This window comes from Megalobrama amblycephala, linkage group LG10, assembly GCF_018812025.1.
Source record: "Megalobrama amblycephala isolate DHTTF-2021 linkage group LG10, ASM1881202v1, whole genome shotgun sequence".
Classification (NCBI taxonomy): Eukaryota; Metazoa; Chordata; class Actinopteri; order Cypriniformes; family Xenocyprididae; genus Megalobrama; species Megalobrama amblycephala.
The window spans coordinates 35,845,098-35,866,261 of NC_063053.1; the positions used below are offsets into that span (position 1 = coordinate 35,845,098).

General features: G+C 39.0%; 1 protein-coding gene across 1 annotated transcript in view; it reads right to left on the minus strand.

Annotated features, from left to right (window-relative positions):
- Nucleotides 1–20,357, minus strand: part of fam83b (family with sequence similarity 83 member B) — a 43,026-nt gene extending 22,669 nt beyond the window's left edge. The window contains exons 1-2 of the mRNA XM_048205912.1: nucleotides 16,456–20,357; nucleotides 6,053–6,543 (exon numbers count right to left, since the gene is read on the minus strand). Coding sequence (XP_048061869.1) covers nucleotides 6,053–6,496 — 444 coding nt within the window. The 5' untranslated portion in view covers nucleotides 6,497–6,543; nucleotides 16,456–20,357. The remainder of the gene's footprint in view (nucleotides 1–6,052; nucleotides 6,544–16,455) is intronic.
- Nucleotides 20,358–21,164: the final 807 nt, after the last annotated feature.

Consider the following 21,164-nt stretch of genomic DNA (forward strand, 5'->3'; position numbering starts at 1 on the left):
TCCAGATCTCTGCACTGAAATGTTGAGACCCTGGAAGAAGCCTTCTCCTCATGTTTCCCCACAGTTATATTTATTCATCAATTGTGGGGCTCAAAGAGAACAGCTATGGGATGATGCACAGGGTTGAAGAGACATTACTTGCATATCTCTCCACTGACGCTGTGTCTTCCCTGGAAACCCTGATATTTCCCACCAAGCCTAGTCATATATATTTTTTGACGGTGGGCAAGGCGTATAGTGGAGGGCTGCTGCACCCAGCCATTTACGTCTGGCTCCTCATACCGGCACAGAAGGACAGTGTTGTTGCTCCCAACGATCTCAGGGGTTGAAACAACACTCTTAGCCGAAGCTCCCTAGGAGAAATCGGATCTGAGGACCGTTATTCTCTCTAAGCGGGCTTCGGGAAAGAGGTCCTGACAGTCAAGTCAGGCCTCTGAGGGAGCCCCTAGTGAACTATACCCGCTCCTCCGTCGAGCCCTCAGGAAATTGAATTGTCAACCCCGTCGTCTATGGCGCTTCCAGTTTGGGTCTTGTTCACCAAGGTTCAAACATATTTTGACTACAGTGGTGGCCCCGAGCAGGCACAGGTTATGGAGCAGGAAGTTCAATCTCTTCTTATGAAGGAGGCCATAGACATTATCCTCCCCCAGAGAGAAGCACCGGTTCTACAGCTGGTATTTTATAGTTCTAAAAAAGGATGGAGGGTTACTTCCCATCATAGATCTTCATCAACTCAACCGTCCTTTGAGGAGATTCAGGTTCAAGATGCTGACGATACCTCTTATCATGGGTCAAATCAAGTCCAAGGACTGGTTTGTCACATTAGATCTAAAGGATGCTATTTACATATCTCCATCCTTCCCAAGGCCCAGTGTTAGGAGCATCTTGACATCGAAACATTGCATCAAAAGATATGTCCTGCACAGGATGGGGTGTGGTCATGGAAGGCCGCTCAGTTCAGGGTCTGTGGATTGAGCATCATCTCTTGTGGCATACAATTGCAAGAGATGTCTCGTCGCCCAGTGTGGCTCTCCCTCTCTCATCCAGCTCCTTTGGGACTGGACACCATGGTACAGACGTGGCCGAGGCTTCGACTGTAAGCATTTCCCCCAGATTTCTCTGCTCCTGGGAGCTCTAGAAAGAGTTCGCCAGGACAGGGTCCGTCTACTGCTGGCTGGCCCGAGTTTGGTTTTTGGACCTGGTAGCCCTCCTTGACAGCCTCCTGTAGGAGATTTCCATCAGGAGGGACCTCCTAACACAGGCGGGGGGCTTGATATTTCACCCTCGGCCGGGAATGTGAAAACTGTGGGTCTGGCCCCTGAAGGGGATCAGTTCCTAAATTCAGGTATCTCTACTGAGGTAGTAGAGACCATACTCAACTCTAGAGCTCTCAAGTGGAGAGTATTATATGGTGCAGGAGGTTCAATTTGTCCCAGTCAACTGCCCAGTGGCTTCAGTGCTGGAGTTCCTCCAAGAACTCTTTTTCTCCCTTGCCATACTTCCTGCATGCCTGGGAGCTGCTTGCTTCAGATGAGAAAGCTGAAACAGCTGAATTGCCAGCTCCCTTTATAGCTTTTAGATTAAGGGGTAACACTTTATAATAACGTTCAGTTATAAGTCATTTATGAATTATTAGTTAATGATTAACAAATCATTTAGGAAACATGGCTATACATTCATAAATGATTCATAAGTGATATGTTAATATTTTATGAATGTTTTATTAATTCAGTTATGAGACACGTGTTATGCTAACAATTTACAAATGTGTTGTAAGTTATCTTAAAAAAATGTAAAATCATGAAATAAATGAAACAGATCATTAGTAGATACATTATTTATCACTTTTAAATCATTGAAGTATTTATGACAAAATTGTTTTAATATCATTATCTCAATAAACAATTGTTAATCATGAACAAATGATGAACAAACTATTAGTAAATGATCAGCATATGATTTATTGATGAAGTTGTAAGCTGGGCAGTGTTCAAAAGCACAAACATGCAGGAATGCTAAAGCACTATTTTTAAGAAGAGTAATGTATTTGTTTTGAAGTGGATGAACATTTATAAATGCCTTACAGTCAGGTGATTATATTAGTACAGTGGATTATATTAAATCCTTTCACTCATCAGCACAGACTTGTGTTCTGTGTGGAGTGTGTGGGATCTAGTGATGAAGTCAACCTCTGATCCGGATTTACCTTCCACTGAAGCTCACATCAGGTGCACAGCAGTTAAACACTCCATGTGTGTCTGAGAAGACAGCTGTCTATACCCTCACCAGTCAGCACTTACACTGCACTACACACTACAAAGTGTTCGACACCTGTTATGGATGATGTGTAAAAGCATGAATAAATCATTTACAAAGCTTTCTGCATCCCCTATTCTAAAGTGTAAACTATTCTTCACTTGTAAATGTGTTACATATCATTTCATGTAAATGTGTTACATACAGACATTTCTTACCTGTTACAAATTATTTGTATATGTATACAAGTCATTTATAACGCTTGATGGATTCATTTATAACGAGATGGATCATGTAACAGGAAGATCTGCAAATGATATGTAACACATTTACAAGTGATGAATAGTTTACACTTTAGAAAGGGGATGCATAAAGCGTTATAAATGACTTGTATACATATACAAATAATTTGTAACAGGAAAGAAAGGTCTACAAATGACACGTAACACATTTACAAGTGAAGAATAGTTTACACTTTAGAACAGGGGATGCAGAAAGCTTTGTAAATGATTTATTCATGCATTTACACATCATCTATTACAGGTGTTACACACTTTGTAGTGTGTACTGCAGTGTAAGTGCTGACTGATGAGGGTATAGACAGCTGTCTTCTCAGACACACATGGAGTGTTTAACTGCTGTGCACCTGATGTGAGCTTCAGTGGAAGGTAAAACTGGTTCAGAGGTTGACTTCATCACTAGATCCCACACACTCCACACAGAACACAAGTCTGTGCTGATGAGTGAAAGGATTTAATATAATCCACTGGAATCTCCTGACTGTAAGGCATTTATAAATGTTTATCCACTTCAAAACAAATAAATTACTCTTCTTAAAAATAGTGCTTTAGCATACCTGCATGTTTGTGCTTTTGAACACTGACCAGCTTACAACTTTATCAATAAATCATATACTGATCATTTACTAATAGTTTGTTCATCATTTGTTCATGATTAACAATTGTTTATTGAGATAATGATATTAAAACAATTTTGTCATAAGTACTTGAGTGATTTATAAGTGATAAATAATGTGTCAATTAATAACTTATAAACCATCTACAAATGATCTGTTTGATTTATTTCATGATTTAAACTTTTTGTAAGATAACTTACAATACATTTGTAAATTGTTAGCATAACACGTATTAATCATTTATGAATGTATATTATCATGTTTTGTAAATGATTTGTTCATCATTAACTAATAAATTATAAATGACATAACTGAATTAATAAAACATTCATAAAATGTTATATCACGTATTCATAATTTATGAACATATAGTTATGTTTTGTAAATTATTAGTTTATCATTAACTAATAATTTATAAGTGACTTATAACTGAACATTACTATAAAGTGTTACCAATAAAACCATTAATAAAATAAAATAAAAACTGGGGGGTGAATCCAGAATCCCCCATACTCTCAGACAGGGCTCTCCAGGTCCAGGATTCAGAAGCAGTGAATTAGGGTAATTTCATGTGAAATCCAGCTCTCCTCCACCCCTCCACCCTGTTGTCCACTCTCACTATGTCCATGTCTTCTTATAGTTTCTCCTCTTGCTCTTTCCACTACACCAGTGTCCTCCACTATACTCAGATCTTCTCCTATCCTCCTTTTTTTCTTCCTCCTCTCTCCTCATAAATGATCTCATTCTGTCTGTTCCACTCTTCCTTTCCTTCTCATTACACCCCTTCCTCTACCCACACCACCACCTTTACGCTTACACCTCTTTATTCTCTTGCATATTTTCTTGCTCTATGTATACTTTTCCCTATTACATAATGCAATTGTGATAAATGCGTAAACATTTGGGAAAACTGCATTTCCTGTGTTGTGTATAATTAATCAAGCAGATATCATTTTGGGGCTAATTGAAAACATACCATGTGCATTTGATAATATGACAAACTTCAGAGTTTAGTTTGTTGTGTTTGGACAAATGGTACATAAATGTTTGTGATTTGTGAAAAGCCAATAAAAATAGCTGTGACTGTTTTTTCCTGATATATTAAAGTTTTGGTTGGATGTATGAACTATTATGAAAACATCTGAGAATTTTGTGCATAGTGTTTTGAGAAAATGATTCACATGATTTGCAATTTGTGTGAAATGAATGAAAATTTACAATCTGTTTAGGACAATTACAAAGTGTTTAGATCACTGTTTTGAGAAAAGTAATCAAAAATTTGGAAAAACATGTCAAATCAATTGAGAAAAACTGTAATTAAAACCCATACCTTTTCAATAAATGTGTTTGACTTTATGCAATGCTGCATAGACAGAATTGGTGTATGACATCAAAATACAGCAACAGTGACTCAAAAGCACAGCTCTCGCGATTCTTGATGTCAAACGCCAAATGGTCTGTGCAGCACGTTGGCTTCTTTACATTTTTTTTTTTTTTTTTTTTCAACTGCTTACACACATTTTCAAAACTTTGCCTCTTTTTATCAAAACTTTATACACAAATCCAAGAATTGCACACACAAAATGCAAAATGCCTCACATCTCTTGCAAAATGAAGCACTGCATTCAAAATATCACAAACACATCTCAAAAACAAACACATGTCTTATTTTGCAAACACCTTTGCCATAATATTCTATTTTTGGATATATGATATACACATTTATTCAAAATCTAAAGCTCTTCTTTCATGAGCTCCTGTGTACATTACTGTACAAGACTGAAAGTAATTGGCAGAGAGATGTTAAAAAATTAACGGTAAACACAAAAGCAAGAATGAAACCAAACTATTTATTTGTTTACTGTAAGCATTTGCGGTTGTGAATACAGTATTACACAGTACGAAATAAAAGAAATACATCAACCATGTGTAGTTGGACAGACACAATGGTTGCGTTTGAAAAAGGAAATCAAGATACTTCCTGTTAGATTTTTGTGCATTACATAGAGAATTGTGTGTTGCGTTTTGCAAAAAGTGTTTTCATGAAACTGAAAACTGAGTTGAAGGCCGAGAATTGGTTCCGGTGTTTGAGGATGTTCCTCAAACTGACGAATAAGGATTATTTGTAGCGCAAACTTAAGTTTTGATATGTTTTGTCTTTTTGAGTGGAACTTCCCCAAAACAGTAGCAGTAGGTCAAAAGGTGGCTAGGTTGTTTGACAACAGTTTTTGCTTCAGGAATGTGGGTAGTGTCGGTCTTTTCAAATTAAACACTGGCTTGTAGCTTCTACAGAAGCATTTTTCCTCACTTAAGCCTTAGTGCTCATGGCAGGCCTGTCTTAAAAATGTTTAAACGTTATTACTAAAAATCAATTTCTCTATGAATAAATTGAATGAAACACCCTGTGCACTCGATTAGCATTTCAAAGATGTGTTAATTTATTTATCACATGCTCAACAGGGTGACAGTGAAACGATTTTTCTGAAGAGTGACCTTGTCAACATGCTGCACGATCTTTGATGGTGGAAATTGGAAGGTGTACATCTTACAGCTTATTACTAAAACAGTGTCCCTGAGGAAAAGGGCACGGATCAGCCCTTGTGGGCTTTGAACCCACACCATTTCAATTACCGAACAAGGCCGCATTTCAAAAAAGCATTGTAAGCCTAAGTAGATTTTACAACTATTGGCACCAATAATCTCTATGATCAATTTAGCTCACAATGCTTTTGAGAAACGCCTAAGCTATGTCTGCTTAAGCATGCAGCAGTGTGTTTCTGAACTCTTAGCTTAGTTCTAAAGCACATGATCAACAGAAGGACTGGTTTCAAAGAGGCGTTTATTTACACCCTTTTCAGCATGCTGTTTTATCAACATTACCTGCCTGGCATCCTGTATTTGTTTGCGGATCACTTCCTTGATAGTGGGGCTGTTTTGCCTCGGCGGGTGGAAGAGTAGGTCTATGCTGGTCTCGAGCCTTCGGTGCAGGACTTCTGGCCAGCCTAACTCCAGGTTTGGCGGATCAGTGTCAGAGTGAGTGGGCCAGTACGTACCCGTGGAGGAAGTGTCATCCTGTGGGCAGTCCAATTCCTCTTGGTTGCTTGCGGGTGGCTGTACAGCGCTCTGTGTAATATGGTTGATTTCGTCCTCAGAGAGGAAACTGCATATGCCTTCCTCTTTGATGAAATTTTGATAAGAAACTTCTCCCTCTTTGACTAGGCAGTCGATGGCTAACCGATACGCTTCCTTGTAATGCGGCTGTATGTAATCTTCTGCCTTGAACTCTCCCTTTGAGGAGGACAGCAGTGAAAAATCGGATTCCATCACGGTGTTGATTTGGATTCCTCAAAACGCCGTACAGCCTTTGCTACCTAAGGAAAAACACACACCGATGTTCAACTAAGACAGTTCTGTATATCAATAATATAACAACTTATCTAGGTGCATGTATAATAGTGTCTTGTATAGATAGTTTGTTGCAAAATACATTTTTGCTTGGAGGTTTTTCTTGGCTATTAAGGCCTGGTTTTCCAAGCTTTGCGCATTTTTAGCTTTTTGGTTTCAGCTGCGCTTGCACAGTGCTGTAGGGATAACATACTTTTGTAAGCCAAAACCCAGAAACTAGTTGCATTTTAGCTCTTCCTGTTCCATCATCCTGAAGTCAATGGATTTTGGGTTAAATGGGAATTTGGTTAAATGCCCATGCTAACTTTCTGAGAAAATGTTTCTTAAGAAAAGGAAGCTTAGTGATGGTGATGTTGAAGTCATGTATTGTATTGAGGTTTTAAAATTATTTGTGAACATTATTATGTGTAGGAATCATAAACTTTTGCTGGTCACATAGCTTATTTGCTGCAACAATCCAAAAGCCAATTATGTTATGACAACTTCAAATTAAAATTATTTTGGTAACACTTTAGTATAGGGAACACATATTCACTATTAACTACAACTTTTCCCTCAGTAATCTCATGATTTACTTCTTATTAATAGTTAGCAAGATAGTTGTTAAATTTAGGTATTGGGTAGGATTAAGAATGTAGAATAAGGTCATGCAGAATAAGGTATTAATATGTGCTTAATATGTACTAATAAACAGCCAATATTCTAGTAATATGCATGCTAATAAACAACTAGTTAAAAGACCCTAAAATAAAGTGTTACCATTATTTTCAAACTATGTTGAGTTAGAGGAATGCAATCTGTAACATTAAAAAATAACTTAAAAAAATGTGTTTAAGTTTTTGCACATTAAATACATTTTTAATACTCAAAAAATGAAGTCGCTCCAACTACTTGAGCCCTGGAACCAATTAATCTGATCTATTTCGGTTAAAATCCACAGCTATCATACCACATGCTTATTTTAACTTATTTAGCATGTATATTTAATGAACAATTAAGATATTACTTGTCACTGGCATTAGCGCAGTCATCGCTTATAGAGTCAATGTTTACCTTCATGTGTCTACTCTTCAGCACAATGATAACCACAAAAACTTACAACATAACAGATATGTCGAACATAACAGCATTAAACATTAAACCAGTCTTTCCCTTTACTAAAAAAACTAAACAAAACACTCATTTCAACATTCACTCTCCTTATCCAGTCCTATGCAAAGCATGCAGAGAATTAGAAATCAACTGGCCAATTTCTAAAGTTGTCAAGACAATTTTAAGTTACTTATTTTACTTTTTTTATTATTTGAGTTTAAATTACACACAGTATTAAGCTAATGATCAACATTGTCAACTAAACCAAACAAAATAATGTTTGCAACTTAAAAGGTTAAATTAAATCAATAAATTAGAATTTTTAATATGTATATGTAATTTTTAATATGCATTTTTAATAGGTCCCTAAATTATGCTTTACAGTGAAGTTTTATTCCATACAATAACTCACAAAAAGCAATATATGCTGTAGCTTTGAGCTTGAGGTCCTGTCATTTGTCCCAACTCTACAACCTTCATGGTTTCATTATTTTATTTCGTTATTTTACCATAATCATTTGGTTTGAAATGATGGATCCCACACATCAATACCATCACTCTGGACTATACTTGGGAGCTCTTTATATTGATGTGCCTTTAAAGACATAATATCATAAGCCTTTTCCTTTCTTTTGTCCAGTAAAATCCTCCCTCCCCTCAACACTGCATGAACCCAAGTTGCAGTAGAAAGTAGAAAATCATAGTTCACGTCTGTGAATATTAGGCCTTAGTCTGGACATACAGTATGTCATGCAAAGCTCCATGCTTCATTAGGAAATATGTCAGAATAGGTAAGAAAACTATGTTGGGCAAGCCATTACATTTGGCCTTTATATATGGTATTACTATTACTATTTACAAATAATTAGTAGGTATTATTAGTAGTAGTATCTCTATCAAATTGCAAGACACAGCTGGTTGTGTGATTTCAGCATGGTGGCCCTCACAAGGTAAGTATACATGTTCTATATTCTGTTCATTATGTGTCAAACTTTTGTTTAAATGAGTGCACATTTAAAAAGATAAGTTAATAAAGTCTCCAGATGTACCATGTTCTGCTGATGATGAAACTCTGAGTGACTCACTGTTTCTGTAATGAGAAAGCTGTTCTGTAATTACTTTTCTTCGACTGAAAATCTGAGAAAATGTTAACGTTGCATCACTCTGCTTTGTTACTGAGTCAGGGCTTCTCAAACAACATGAACATTCGTTTCCAACTCAGTAAGTTCTGTTTGCTGGGTGCAGGACAGATGACCAGTTGACCATCTTTAAATGTTGCCCACTAAGGAGGTCTATAAAGAAAATACAGTTATCCCTCAATGGTTGCTCAGCTGGTGCAGAACCCTCCGCAAGGCATTTCTCATTGTCACATTGGCTGTAATTGGCATCTGCTAATTACTCTGGAGCTGCAGGGGAATCACGTCATGACAAACCTGATTTGCCAATGCCACCAAACCCTTCACTAGTGACTATCCTGATCTGTGAAATCCATTTCATGCTTTTAAGAGTCGGTCACTAAAAAACCTGGCAAAACATCTACTATAATATAATGTTATATTTTCGTATTCGAGTCTTTAAAAAAAAAAAATAAAAAAAAAAAATCATCTAGTGGCACAGAAATGATGAAACTTCACCTTCAAAGAAACAAATTAAGACTTGTTAATGAAACTGTGGGCAAGTCAATAGACCGTTGATGTGGTGTTTGTCAACATTAAGGATTTGATAGCATATTGTGGAGTAAATCTAAAAACAAATTAGTGCATATGAATAGAGTTCTTGAGAAACAACCAGATCATTAATTTCTGTTTGCTGTGGGCAGGAGAGTGTCACTTTATGTTAGTGTTTTGGTTTTATTTCCAAGGGCACTTAGTTTGTTTATCATCATTTTCTGTATTTGTTTTCTTCCGTTGCTATGATTATTCATTGTTTCATTGATTCACACACACCTATTCCTAATTTTTCTTCATTAGTTAGTATATAATGCCCTGTTTCGTTGACTCATTGTCTGGTGTTTTCTATTTTATGCACGCTGTTACTCATTATTTGGATTACTGTGTTGAATTATACTCTTTTGTTTTTATTTAGTAAAGTTCAGGTTGCATTTTATATCCGCATTATCTTTCCTTCATCATCATCATCATCTATACACTCTTAAAAATAAAGTTTCCAAATAGGGGTTTTCAAAGCAGTGCCATAGAAGAACCATTTTGGCTTCCCCAAAGAACATTTCAGTGATCAGTTCTTAAAAGAACATTTTTTTTTCTTAGTGCGAAGAACATTTTATTAATCGAAAGAACGTCTCAGGTTACGTATGTAACCATGGTTCCCTGAGAAAAAGGGAATGAGACTCTGTGTTGAACACTATGGGGAACGTCACACATGACCCAATGTCTGAAAACCAACTATCCAACAACTCCAATCCCTATTTGGCCGGCGACAGCCTATGACGTAATAAGGCACGACCCGGAAGTATAAAAGGAGTGCCTGGAAAACAAACATTATCTATCATCTTGAGGGACTGTTCTGCAGGCAGGCAGCCCGAAGCATGGCATGGAAACGCAGTCTCGTTCCCGGTTTCTCAGGGAACCATGGTTACATACTTAACCTGAGACGTTCCCTTTGAAAAGGGAATTTCAACTCTGCATTGAATGCTATGGGGAACGATATACCCACGCCGCCACGCTTAAGGAGAGTGCATGCCAAAAGATGGCTAGATAAACTTCAAGCAGTTTCGAATGAAACACCAGATAGCAACTCACCCTCAGGTCACACAAAGGCTGTCAGTGACAGCATTCCCTACGGCCAACAGCCCAAGCTGAGACTCAAAGAGGCCTTCCATGGAAAGCCTACCAAGGCCACTAAAGGCATCTGGGACCAACTTTCCTTAAAGGGAATGTGGCCAGGGAACTGAAAGGAGCCCCAGCCAGTCACTAGAGGGGAACGAAAGTCACCCCCAATGCCACCAGGGAGGCTGACCTGGTCTGATGTAGGACAAACTTAGTCTTGGCCAACCCTGTCTAAATACAGAATCTCCATAACGCATTCTTCAGAGAAGAGAGCAAGTAAGAGCGACTGAGAGAGGGGCAGTAAGCAACTCAAACCCATGCGTAGAGACGGGCATCCTGGAGAGCAGAACTCAACTGAGTGCTATAAACCCTCTTATTGAGGGGAGTATAATACACTCATCCTAGGATCTACTCAGCGCTTGATTATTTGCACTGAGGAGGCTGTGCGCTTAGAGAATCCTGATATAAGAGAGCACAAGGGAGCACTGGTCCTCAGTGGGAGGTGTTAGGATGTACCAGCGACCAGAGGTGTAGGAAAAAAAAGCAGAAGTGCAAACATGTAGTTCTCCAAGATGTGCACAGTAGCAACAGTCAAAAAAAAAAAGAAGAAAAAAATAAAATAAAAAGGAAATAAATCAAAGTTTGGCTACGCCATAACATTGAACAGACAAAAAACAAAACTAACAACTTGGAATGACAAATGGGATGTCACAACGCCAAAATTAAGGCTACAAACATACAACTACATAAAGATGGTATAGTTTGCCGGCATTTAGTGTATGTATGTGTAATGGTGGAAAGAGTTTGTTGTGTACCCATGCTCAGTCCCTTCAAAATAAAAGTCCTAGGACACAGTCAGTCTGTGACAGGAGGCCTCATGGAAGCCTTCACCAATGATCAGCTTAGGAGCTAAGCACTATTACACAGGCAACCCTAGCAGGGAAGTACAAAGCTCGACCTAATAGGTAGACCATACTGTGGGCACATAACCATGGAGGCCAGAAAGGGCCTACTCATGATAATAGTTCTATGTGGAGTAAGACTCACATAAGCTAGAGTACTTTGTCACAACAGTAGGACAATCAATGGTGGCCTGCGAAGGCCACCTTGGACACCTATCTTGCTGGAAGCAAGAAACATGACTTCAGTATACAGCAAAATGAGACTGTGAAGTGCCCACATAACAGTCCACCTAACACAATCCAACAAGCAGTGCACTGAGTAAGAGGAACCCTTTTTACTCTTTAAAGCAAGAGGAGTACAACATACGCCATCACGCACTAAGGAAGGCCCCAAGAAGGGCCTATGACCTCAGCAGACACGTGGCTTCAGCTCGTGGCAGTGTTTCAAGCACCAGGAAGGACAAATAACCGAACCATAAGGAGGTTAAATTATCACATGGGGCCCTGGCCAACCAGAAATGTACTCAGTAAAAATACTTGAAACTCTCTCAGTGAGAGGTGTACACTTATTATATACACCAGTATGTTCAAAAGGTAGCCCAGAGGGCCTAATACCTGTAAGACATACAGCGTTAGTCTAGTGGCCACATAAAGACTGGTATCCTGGAGTGCTATAAATCTTGAGGGGAGTATAATCCGCTCATCCTAGGATCTACTCAGCGCTTGATTATTTGCACTGAGAAAGCTGTGCGCTAGAAACCCTGATTCAGGGGAGCACAAACCAGCCTAGGGCTGAACCTCAGGAGGAGGCCTCATGAAGGCCTACCATCCATGATCAGCTTTGGGAGCTAAGCACTATTATACAGACAACCCTAGCAGGGAAGTACAAAGCTCATCCTAACAGGTAGACCATACTGTGGGCACATAATCATGGAGGCCAGAAAGGGGCCTACATCATGATAATAGCATTATATGGAGCATGACTCACATACGAAAATCATTTGGCAATATTAGAAGGATATTCAATGGTGGCCTGTGAGGGCCACCTTGAACCCCTGTCTTGCTGGGAGCAGGACATATGACTTAGTAACAGTAGTTAAACTGTAAAGTGCCCACATGACAATCCACCTAACACAATCCAACGAGCAGTATACTTGGTAAAAGAACCTTTTTACTCTTTCAAGCAAGAGGAGTACAATGTACACCAACACACACTAAGGAAGGCCTTGACAGGCCTATGACCTCAGCAGACACATGGCATCAGCTCGTGGCAGTGTTTAACCATTAGGGTTCTAGGAGCAAAAATAGAACCAACCTAGATACTAGGTAGCTATTTAGCTCAATCAGAGTAGAAACCCAGACTCAAGGAGGCTGATGTAGTTAAACCAAACCTCAGTAAGGTTTTACCACAAAAAACTCATCCCTGAGAGGTCAGCCACTCAGAAGAGTACTTGGTAAAAGCACCTTTTTACTCTCGAGTGAGAGGAGTACATAACTGAACTCCAACATGCTGCACCGGAGGCCCATAGGGCCTACCCTAGCAAACACGTGGCATCAGCTAGTGGCGACCATAACCATACCAACCATCAGGCCATGCAATCAGCGATTTAGTTTCTGAAAAAGAAAATGCATATTTCGCCACCATACTCCACAAGAGGCCTGCCTAAGGCCTACTCAAAGCAGGGGTGGGGTGGGGCAGATGGTGGTACTGGATTCACAAGCATCCTGCCAGCATGTCAGCTAAAAAGGAGGCCTTATGGGGTCTTCAAGTTCAGCAACAAGTGGCGTTCAGCCCGTTTGAAACATATAAACACAAACTGTGCCAACATGTAAACTAAAAAGGAGGCCTATTAGAGCCTACCATTTCAGTGACACGTGGCGCCAGCTCGTGAATGTCAAATCTATGTGAGCAAGAAAAACCAAAGCTGCTAACTAGAAAGAGGCTAAAGACATAAGAGCCTGCATTCCAAGTTATAAGCAATATAGCTGTTATCAAGATCACTAAAGGGAGCTAATAGAAACCAGACAGCAAAATCAGTTCTAACACTGAGTATGCAATCCAGCAGGTGATGCACTCAGTGACACAAATAAACCCTAACTGGGGAATATTAAAATAGTCACCAATCTCTCTAAATAGAGGCTAATATCAAAAAAGGCCTGCTATTATGAGAACAGGTGCTAACCTGTGGCAGCATAAATAAGCTCACATACAAATGTAGGACAAAAGGCTAGAACTCAAACCAAAACACAATGCTTTGAAATACATGCTATCCTAATATGATAAACATTCTTTCCAAACAGATTCACAAATCTGTGCTGAGCCCTAGAGGACGGAGGCTAAAAAGCTAGCGCTTCCGTCAACTCAAACTTGAATGGATAATCAAGTGGCTCAGAGGAAAAAACATTTTTTCATAGCATGAAAGGTTGTAGAAACTGGGGCCTAGCATACACTGATAACTTATCTACGCAAAGATAAGGGCCTACCACCTGAGAAAAACAGCACCAGGGAGTCTAAAAACAGTCTACAACCTCAGTTGTTAACTTACCAATTGCACCTACATAAACAAGGGAACAATGGGCATACGGCCTAACAACTCCCTCAGGAGAAGGCCAGAACTAGGACCACTATACCACCTGACAAGGGATAGTATATATGGGGTTAACATATAACACACCTAGTCTAGCTCTAGCCTGGCCGCTAAGCTACGGGCCTTCTTACAGGGCCACAAGCCTAGTGAAACCTGGGCTTCACTCCAAATCTCATGGATAAGAGAAAGAAAGCGAAGCTCACAAGCAAACAATGTCAGGTGGCCGATTAAAGCCGACCTAAACATACATATTAACTGAAGTGACGAGTGCTAACTCAAACTACTCTAGAAAACAGCAGATGAGAAGCTACTCTAAACAACAAGTGACTAAGAGGCAGTCATTTTGTGGCCTGCACAATACATACTCTAGCCAGTCTTTCAACTTCAGTTTGCCCAAAACCCCCCCTTTTTTTTTTTTCTTTTTTTTTCCTTTTTTTGACTACATGCTCAGAAAAACTATACAGGAAAAACAAGGTCTTATTTTAAACACATAAAATATAGACCCTCCTGCAGCTCAAAGACCGAAGACTCCTAATTTTCACATGAAAGGATAGAATCTAGGGTTCTTTTTAAGCCTAAAAGATCCTCTCATTATCAAACTGAAAAAGCGGGCCGACAGAAATAATCACTATGGGCCCAGCCATCAGTCTGACAATAAGAAGCATCTGAGCATGATATATGTCTATAAAATATATACATGCATATGTAAATATATATACATACACACGTATATATAGAGAGAGAGGGTAGATATAAATTCGCTCACAGACAAACACACAGACGGCGCCCTCAATCACAGTCTATGCGCGCTCCTCTCCAGACAGAAATTTGTATATCAAGTGTCAAAACCTGGGACACGGATGAACACACTCTCTTGAACGTTTGTAAGGCATATTAAAGAATCCCTTACCAGAGTCGATATAGTCGCGATCAGACAGAACAGACCCGAAAGATGAAGAGATACTGTTTGTTTTCCGGGCGCTCCTTTTATACTTCCGGGTCATGCCTTATTACGTCATAGGCTGTCGCCGGCCAATAGGAATTGGAGTTGTTGGATAGTTGGCTTTCAGACATCGGGTCACGTGTGACGTTCCCCTTTTGAAAGGGAACCTTTTTTTTCCCACCATAAAGAAGCTGTTATGCAATGTAAAGTTTCCATTGATGTTAAAGGTTCTTCGTGGAACCAGTCAAGAACTTTCATTTTTAAGACTGTATGTACCAAGTAGGAACAGGCGAACAAAACTGTAACAAATGCATTCAGAAAACCATACACTAGAAAAACTTAATGCCATTAAAAGGTTATTTCCCAGAAGCTGTCAGTATTCATCATATTTCAGATGCATCCCATCAGGCATAATTAATTCATTCAACTTGACTTGACTTGATCAGCAGGTGCTGAGATCACCACAGGCCTAAAGCAATCACAAGGGGTTGGCATTTAAGCCATTCTGAGCCCCACCTGCTCTGATTAATATGATGACTGATTTTAGTTAACCAAAACTGAAAACTGGGTGTTAAATAACTAATTTTGTGTTTCTGTGAGAGGAACTTGGAAAACACTTTAGTATAGGGAACATGTATTCACTATTCCCTCAATAAACTCCTAATTTACTGCTTATTAATAGTTAGTAAGGTAGTTGTTAAGTTTAGGTATTGGGTAGGATTAAGAATGTAGAATATGGTCATGCAGAATAAAGCATTAATATGTACTACAATAAGTACTAATAAACAGCCAATATCCTAGTAATATGCATGCTAATAAGCAACTAAAATAAAGTGTTACACTAAAGTTTCACTAAACACTTCATTTTGAGAGATTGCAGGCAAATTTTTATGAAAATGAAAATGATGTCACAGTGCAGTTTGTGAGAACTGTGTGGGAGAGAGTCATAATAATGGCTGTTACTATCGCACAAAGTTTGTTATTCATTTCTATCTTGAAATATTGATGTACAGTTCTTCAGTGATAGAATTTGTCTAGAAAGTGAACTGATATGTGTGCAATAGCATGTAAGAGTGACAATAAAGTACATTTGCCATTTAATATGATATTACATTTCATCGCATTCCCATATACACATACATAAGAATGCGCATACAGGTATATTTGTATTCAAAAGATCTTGAAAATTAATTTCACTTGCAAAAGCATGATTTCACTAAACACTTCATTCAAAACAAGAATAATAAAAAAGTTAATTTTGAGAGATTGCAGGCAACTTTTTTCAAAGATTTGTTCATCTAAGAGACCATAAGACATCAGCACATTCCAAAGATAAAACCAGAACTAAAATCCATGTAAAAGATTATGCATCTGTGAGAACCATAGTTTCATGCAATGACATTGTGCTTAAGTACTGAAACATATCTTTCAATACGCAAAAACAAAAGAAGCAGATGTATAGCAATGTAACCTGTCTGCAAACTACCTCTAAAAACTACTAAAGCACCTACTTCAGTAACATTGAGTGTGACATCTAAGTCTATGCCATTTGTAAAAAGTTACTTACTTAAGAGAAAATCATCATGCAGTGTCTCTTAGCATTCTTATCCCGTGTTGTACCAGTAGAGATGAGGTATGTCTCAAGCCGAAATGGATTGGTTAGTCTCAGGAAAAAGAAAAGAAAGAAAGAAAAAAAAAAAAAACCTGAATGTGTTTTAACATGAGAAGCGCTGAGAACCTGGTGAAGGGTGGGGACTCAAGTTTTCACATGCAAATAATAATAGCGTCTCACTGGCCAGAGGCAGTAAACCTGTCTGACATACCGAGGACACACCTCTTCCCCTCTATCTTTCGTCCTGTGTGTCTATCCTTTCAGAGAGTTCATAGTTCACTGAGATAAAGTTGACAGTTTCTATTTCTGACAGATTCTATCTTCTTCTCACTGACAGAAGCGATGTTTTGTAAATGTGACGCGTATGACTTCTTTCTCGCTGTACTGAATCAAGTCCTTCACGGTGTGTAGGAAGGCAAAGCATTCTAATTTTGGGAGCTTACTGAGAGGAAACCTTTTTATGAATTAATTCATTTATTTTTTTAAAAGCATGTTTTGATTTATCAACACAATCCTGATCTATTTTCTGTGAATTGTCGACTCTAAAGATCAAGGAGTCTGTCAAAAGGCTTCTGGGATATATATGTGCTTGCCATAAATGATCGCATTGACATCAGTGGGGTGCACTGCTGATTCAATGGTCTTTCATGTAGAAAAACACAGGGAGTTTTCATGTGGGTGTTTTTGTTATCTTCCCCCCATACAGGCTCTTTTGCAACTGAACATTTCATAATCCTTGTCATTGTGATGATTCATTTGTAGGACTGAGAATTGAGAACAGTTTGAGAACATTTATAAAGAAAATAACTGAATGATTTTCATGACGTTTTGTTCCGTTCTCGATGTAAGACACTATCGATGTTTCATGGAACTGGTATTCAGTGTTTTAGCTCGAAGCAATTGTTTTGTCTTGAGGGATCTGGTGCTGTAAGAATGAAATATAAGAATTTCTGCTTGTGAAACAGAAATCAGTGTAATTACAAACTGGTTGTACATGTGACCAGGGCTGAGCACAGTAAAAACCCTGAATTTGGCAGCAAACATCAGCTGTCTTTGATAGACATGCCAGACCAGTATCCACATAACTGGGAAAAAACCCTGGTATTACCTCATCTTGCTTAGGAGAAGCATTCTTTCATTCACAGGCACAGGTAAGTCTTGTCAATGTCACAAACACACCAGAGGCCTTAAGTAGTACTAGGCATATCATTTGGCTGCATTGTTCCGGTATGGCTTGAGGATTTCAGAAGCAGGTGCAGTCTTTCAGGCCACATTAGGCACATTAGCACATTCACAACAGGTTTCTGTCCCTTAAGGTAACTGCATCACAGTTGAGTAATGCTATCCGAAAGGGAAAATCTTAATGCGAGCAGCCCACGCTGTAATATACGTCACCTGAACTGTATCGCGTTTCGTGTGGGCTTGTTCCAGCAGGCATCCCTTCAATAGTGTAGATGACAGAACACAATCTTACTCATCTGCCTAAATGTGATTTATTTCAATGTTTGTGGAGTGTTTATCTGAGTTCCCATGGCTCTAAAGGATTTCCAATCATTGATAACAGGCAGGATAATGTGAGGAAAATGAGCTGAGCAAAAAATCCTGGCTCATCTAAAAACTCACCTTAATGCAAATGTATTCATAGTTTTGTCATGAAACTCTAGATGGTGCAGACTGATAGGTTCTGATCTCAATCTGCTTGCAATCACATCATTCGCTATAGAGCACAGCTGATTAGTTCCTGCTGTATCAGTAGCCAATGAGCTCGCTGCTCAAACTTCAAATTCTTGGTCAGCATTTGCTGTAGCAGATGCAGCATGCTTTCAGAAAACCTCCACCTTCCCCAGCTCCACCTGTATCAATCTGCTAAGGGTAATTCACGTATATTGTACAGCAGCAGCGTGTCTTACTTGCTCACAGCAGCGTGTTGTGTATGTATTGACAGTAGCAAGTCCTGCACTTGCTCTACAGCAACATCAGCAGCAGCATAGCAGGTCTATTCCACCAAGACTAAACATATCAACACTGTCATATCTATTACCATGCCAAACACCCCGAGAGTTGTCATGACAGAAACATACAGTATATATATCACCTTTATAGATTTTTTTTTTTTTTTCATGTTCCCGGTATCTGCTGGGAACATGAACCATGTCTGTGTCATATTTCACCACAAAATCAAAAGGAAAGTAATGCAATTTTAAAGTGAAATGCCATGAAAATATGTCATGATATATGATGTTTCCATATGTTACAGGGTTGAACTGTGATTCTGTTCATCTTGAAATATTTATGTACAGTTCTCCAGTGTTCTAGTTTGCATAGGTAGAAATTGAACTGATATGTGTGCAATGGAATGTGAGAGTGACATTAAAATGTATTAGACATTTAGTATGACATAAAATTTCATTACAACAGATGCAATGAAGTGGTATGTCAGTAAATGCTGTGTAGCATTTTGTTTATAGTGTGGTTAATTGACCAATTATTTTCTTAAATTTAAAATGGAAAATGTTATGCAATGTGATAAACAATCCTTAGAACACATATTGACAGGACAAACACACACCCTGTTAATAACATATATACACAAAATGCTACACAGTATTTACTGACATCCGACGTTTTTGCATCTGTTGTGAAAATCTATACATATTGACCTACATGATGAGTATGAATTATATGTGAAGGTCTATATGTACATTTCTGTAGTTTGCTTCGGATGAAAACATCTCCTGAATCAAATATGGGTGTTTTTTCAACTATTGCACTTTTAACAAGCAGTCTGTAACCTTGCGGAACAAAGCTTTTAATTGCCATTTTTCTGTGTTCTATGATTTTATTCAGCATTCACACCTAATAGAATGTTCACCCAGCTAGAAAATAAAACAACACCAAAATTCTTTTTTTTTTTATTCTTTTATAGTTCAAAAATCTTTATAACACAGGGCTGTTTAATTCTTGATTCTGATTGGTTGATGAGCATTCTAAGGTGTGCAGTTATTTTCCAGTAAACACACAGCTCAAATAATTCCAGGTCTGTCAAACGCATTACATTTCCATATCACTTCGCCAAATTATTTCAAAGGTTCTTTGTGCCTATAACAGCAGATGAACCAAAACACACAAAGACACTGACCAAGCAAACAAATATGACAAACAATAGGGTAAAAATGACAGACAATTTCTTTGTTTTTCCACACTGGACCGGACAGGACCGGTGGAGGATTTAGAGCAGGGAGACTGGACAGAATCAGCAGAGGAAGAGGGTTGTCGGGTTGGACCAGCTGAGAAGGACAGACCTCAGGAGTTGAAGAATGAGTGGGAACACACACCAGGAAATTTGTTTTATCATGGTGGATTTAATTAACATCTCAGTACCCTATTTCCCCAAGATGGTCTTCAAGGGACATTTTGTAATGCCAGCTTACTGGATTTCTCTCCCTGATCTTGGCCACAAAAATTGCTCCTTGGTTATGGCCTGGAAAGCCCTTCCTCATCTGCAGGATCCACACTGGATTCACCATCTTTCTCCTCTACCATGGTTAACAGCTGCGCCAGATCACAACCTCTGCTGGCTTCTTCCTGGTCCTCGGCTCTAACTTGGTCAATCTGCTTTGCCTGTTGACCTATGTTCTTCAGTTCAGCCAACATCGAGATGTCTCTTGCTTGGCTGGCATGCCAGAGGTCACCAACTCTGCTGGCATCCCAGAGGTCTCCAGCCCTGCTGTCACTCCAGAGGTTTCCCATTCCACTGGCTCCACCATGGTCTCTCACTCAGCCAGCCACACCATCTTGGTCTCTATCTCCTCTGGCTCCTCGAATGAAATTCTCCTTCCTGCACCAGGCATTCCAGGGGTCTCCATCTCTGCAGACACTCCAGAGGTCTCCTGTTCTGCTGGCTCCTCTGTGGTTCTCTCCTCCGCCGGCTCTGCCTTGGTCATCTCCTCCACTGCGGTCATGGTCCTGGCCCTCCTTCCCTCCCCCTGGGATCCATCATTACCTCCACCAAGGCAGTTTAACATTGGCTCTTGTCTATGGTGCCAGGTGTTGCCTAGTGAGGGGGTTAGTAATGTTTTTTTTTTTTTTTACATGTATTTTCTTCCTTGTTTCTGTATCACTACCCTTGTGTTTTTTCCTGTGTTTGAGTTTGTTGCCAAAGTTTTTATTTTCCCACACCCGTTTCATGTTTACTCCTTGTGTGTTTATAGCCTTTTGTTTTGGTTTGTTGTTGTCAGTCATTGTCTTAACATATCTTAAATTTGCTAATGTTTAGCTGTTGTGTTTTTGATTGATTTGGATTCCTCCCTTCATTGGTTCACCTTTTTGTTTAATAAAGTGTGATTAGATCCACGCCATAACTACTAGAATGACCCATTTATAAAGACAGCTTTATTCATGAATGAATCAGCTAATGAATAGTTTTAATGAATGATTCTATGACTCACTTATTAAGAGCAATCACCTATTGGCGGTTTCAGTCACATATAAAAATATCTCATGCCCAAATACTGTTACAGTTGTACTGGTTTGAAGAGATGAGGCAGGTACGGATTTCCACAATACACAATACTTTAATCCAAAAGGCAAGGAGAACCAAACATACAACGTAAACATAACATTAAGTAACATTTAAGACGGACAAGGAGTGAAGGGAGTGAGTG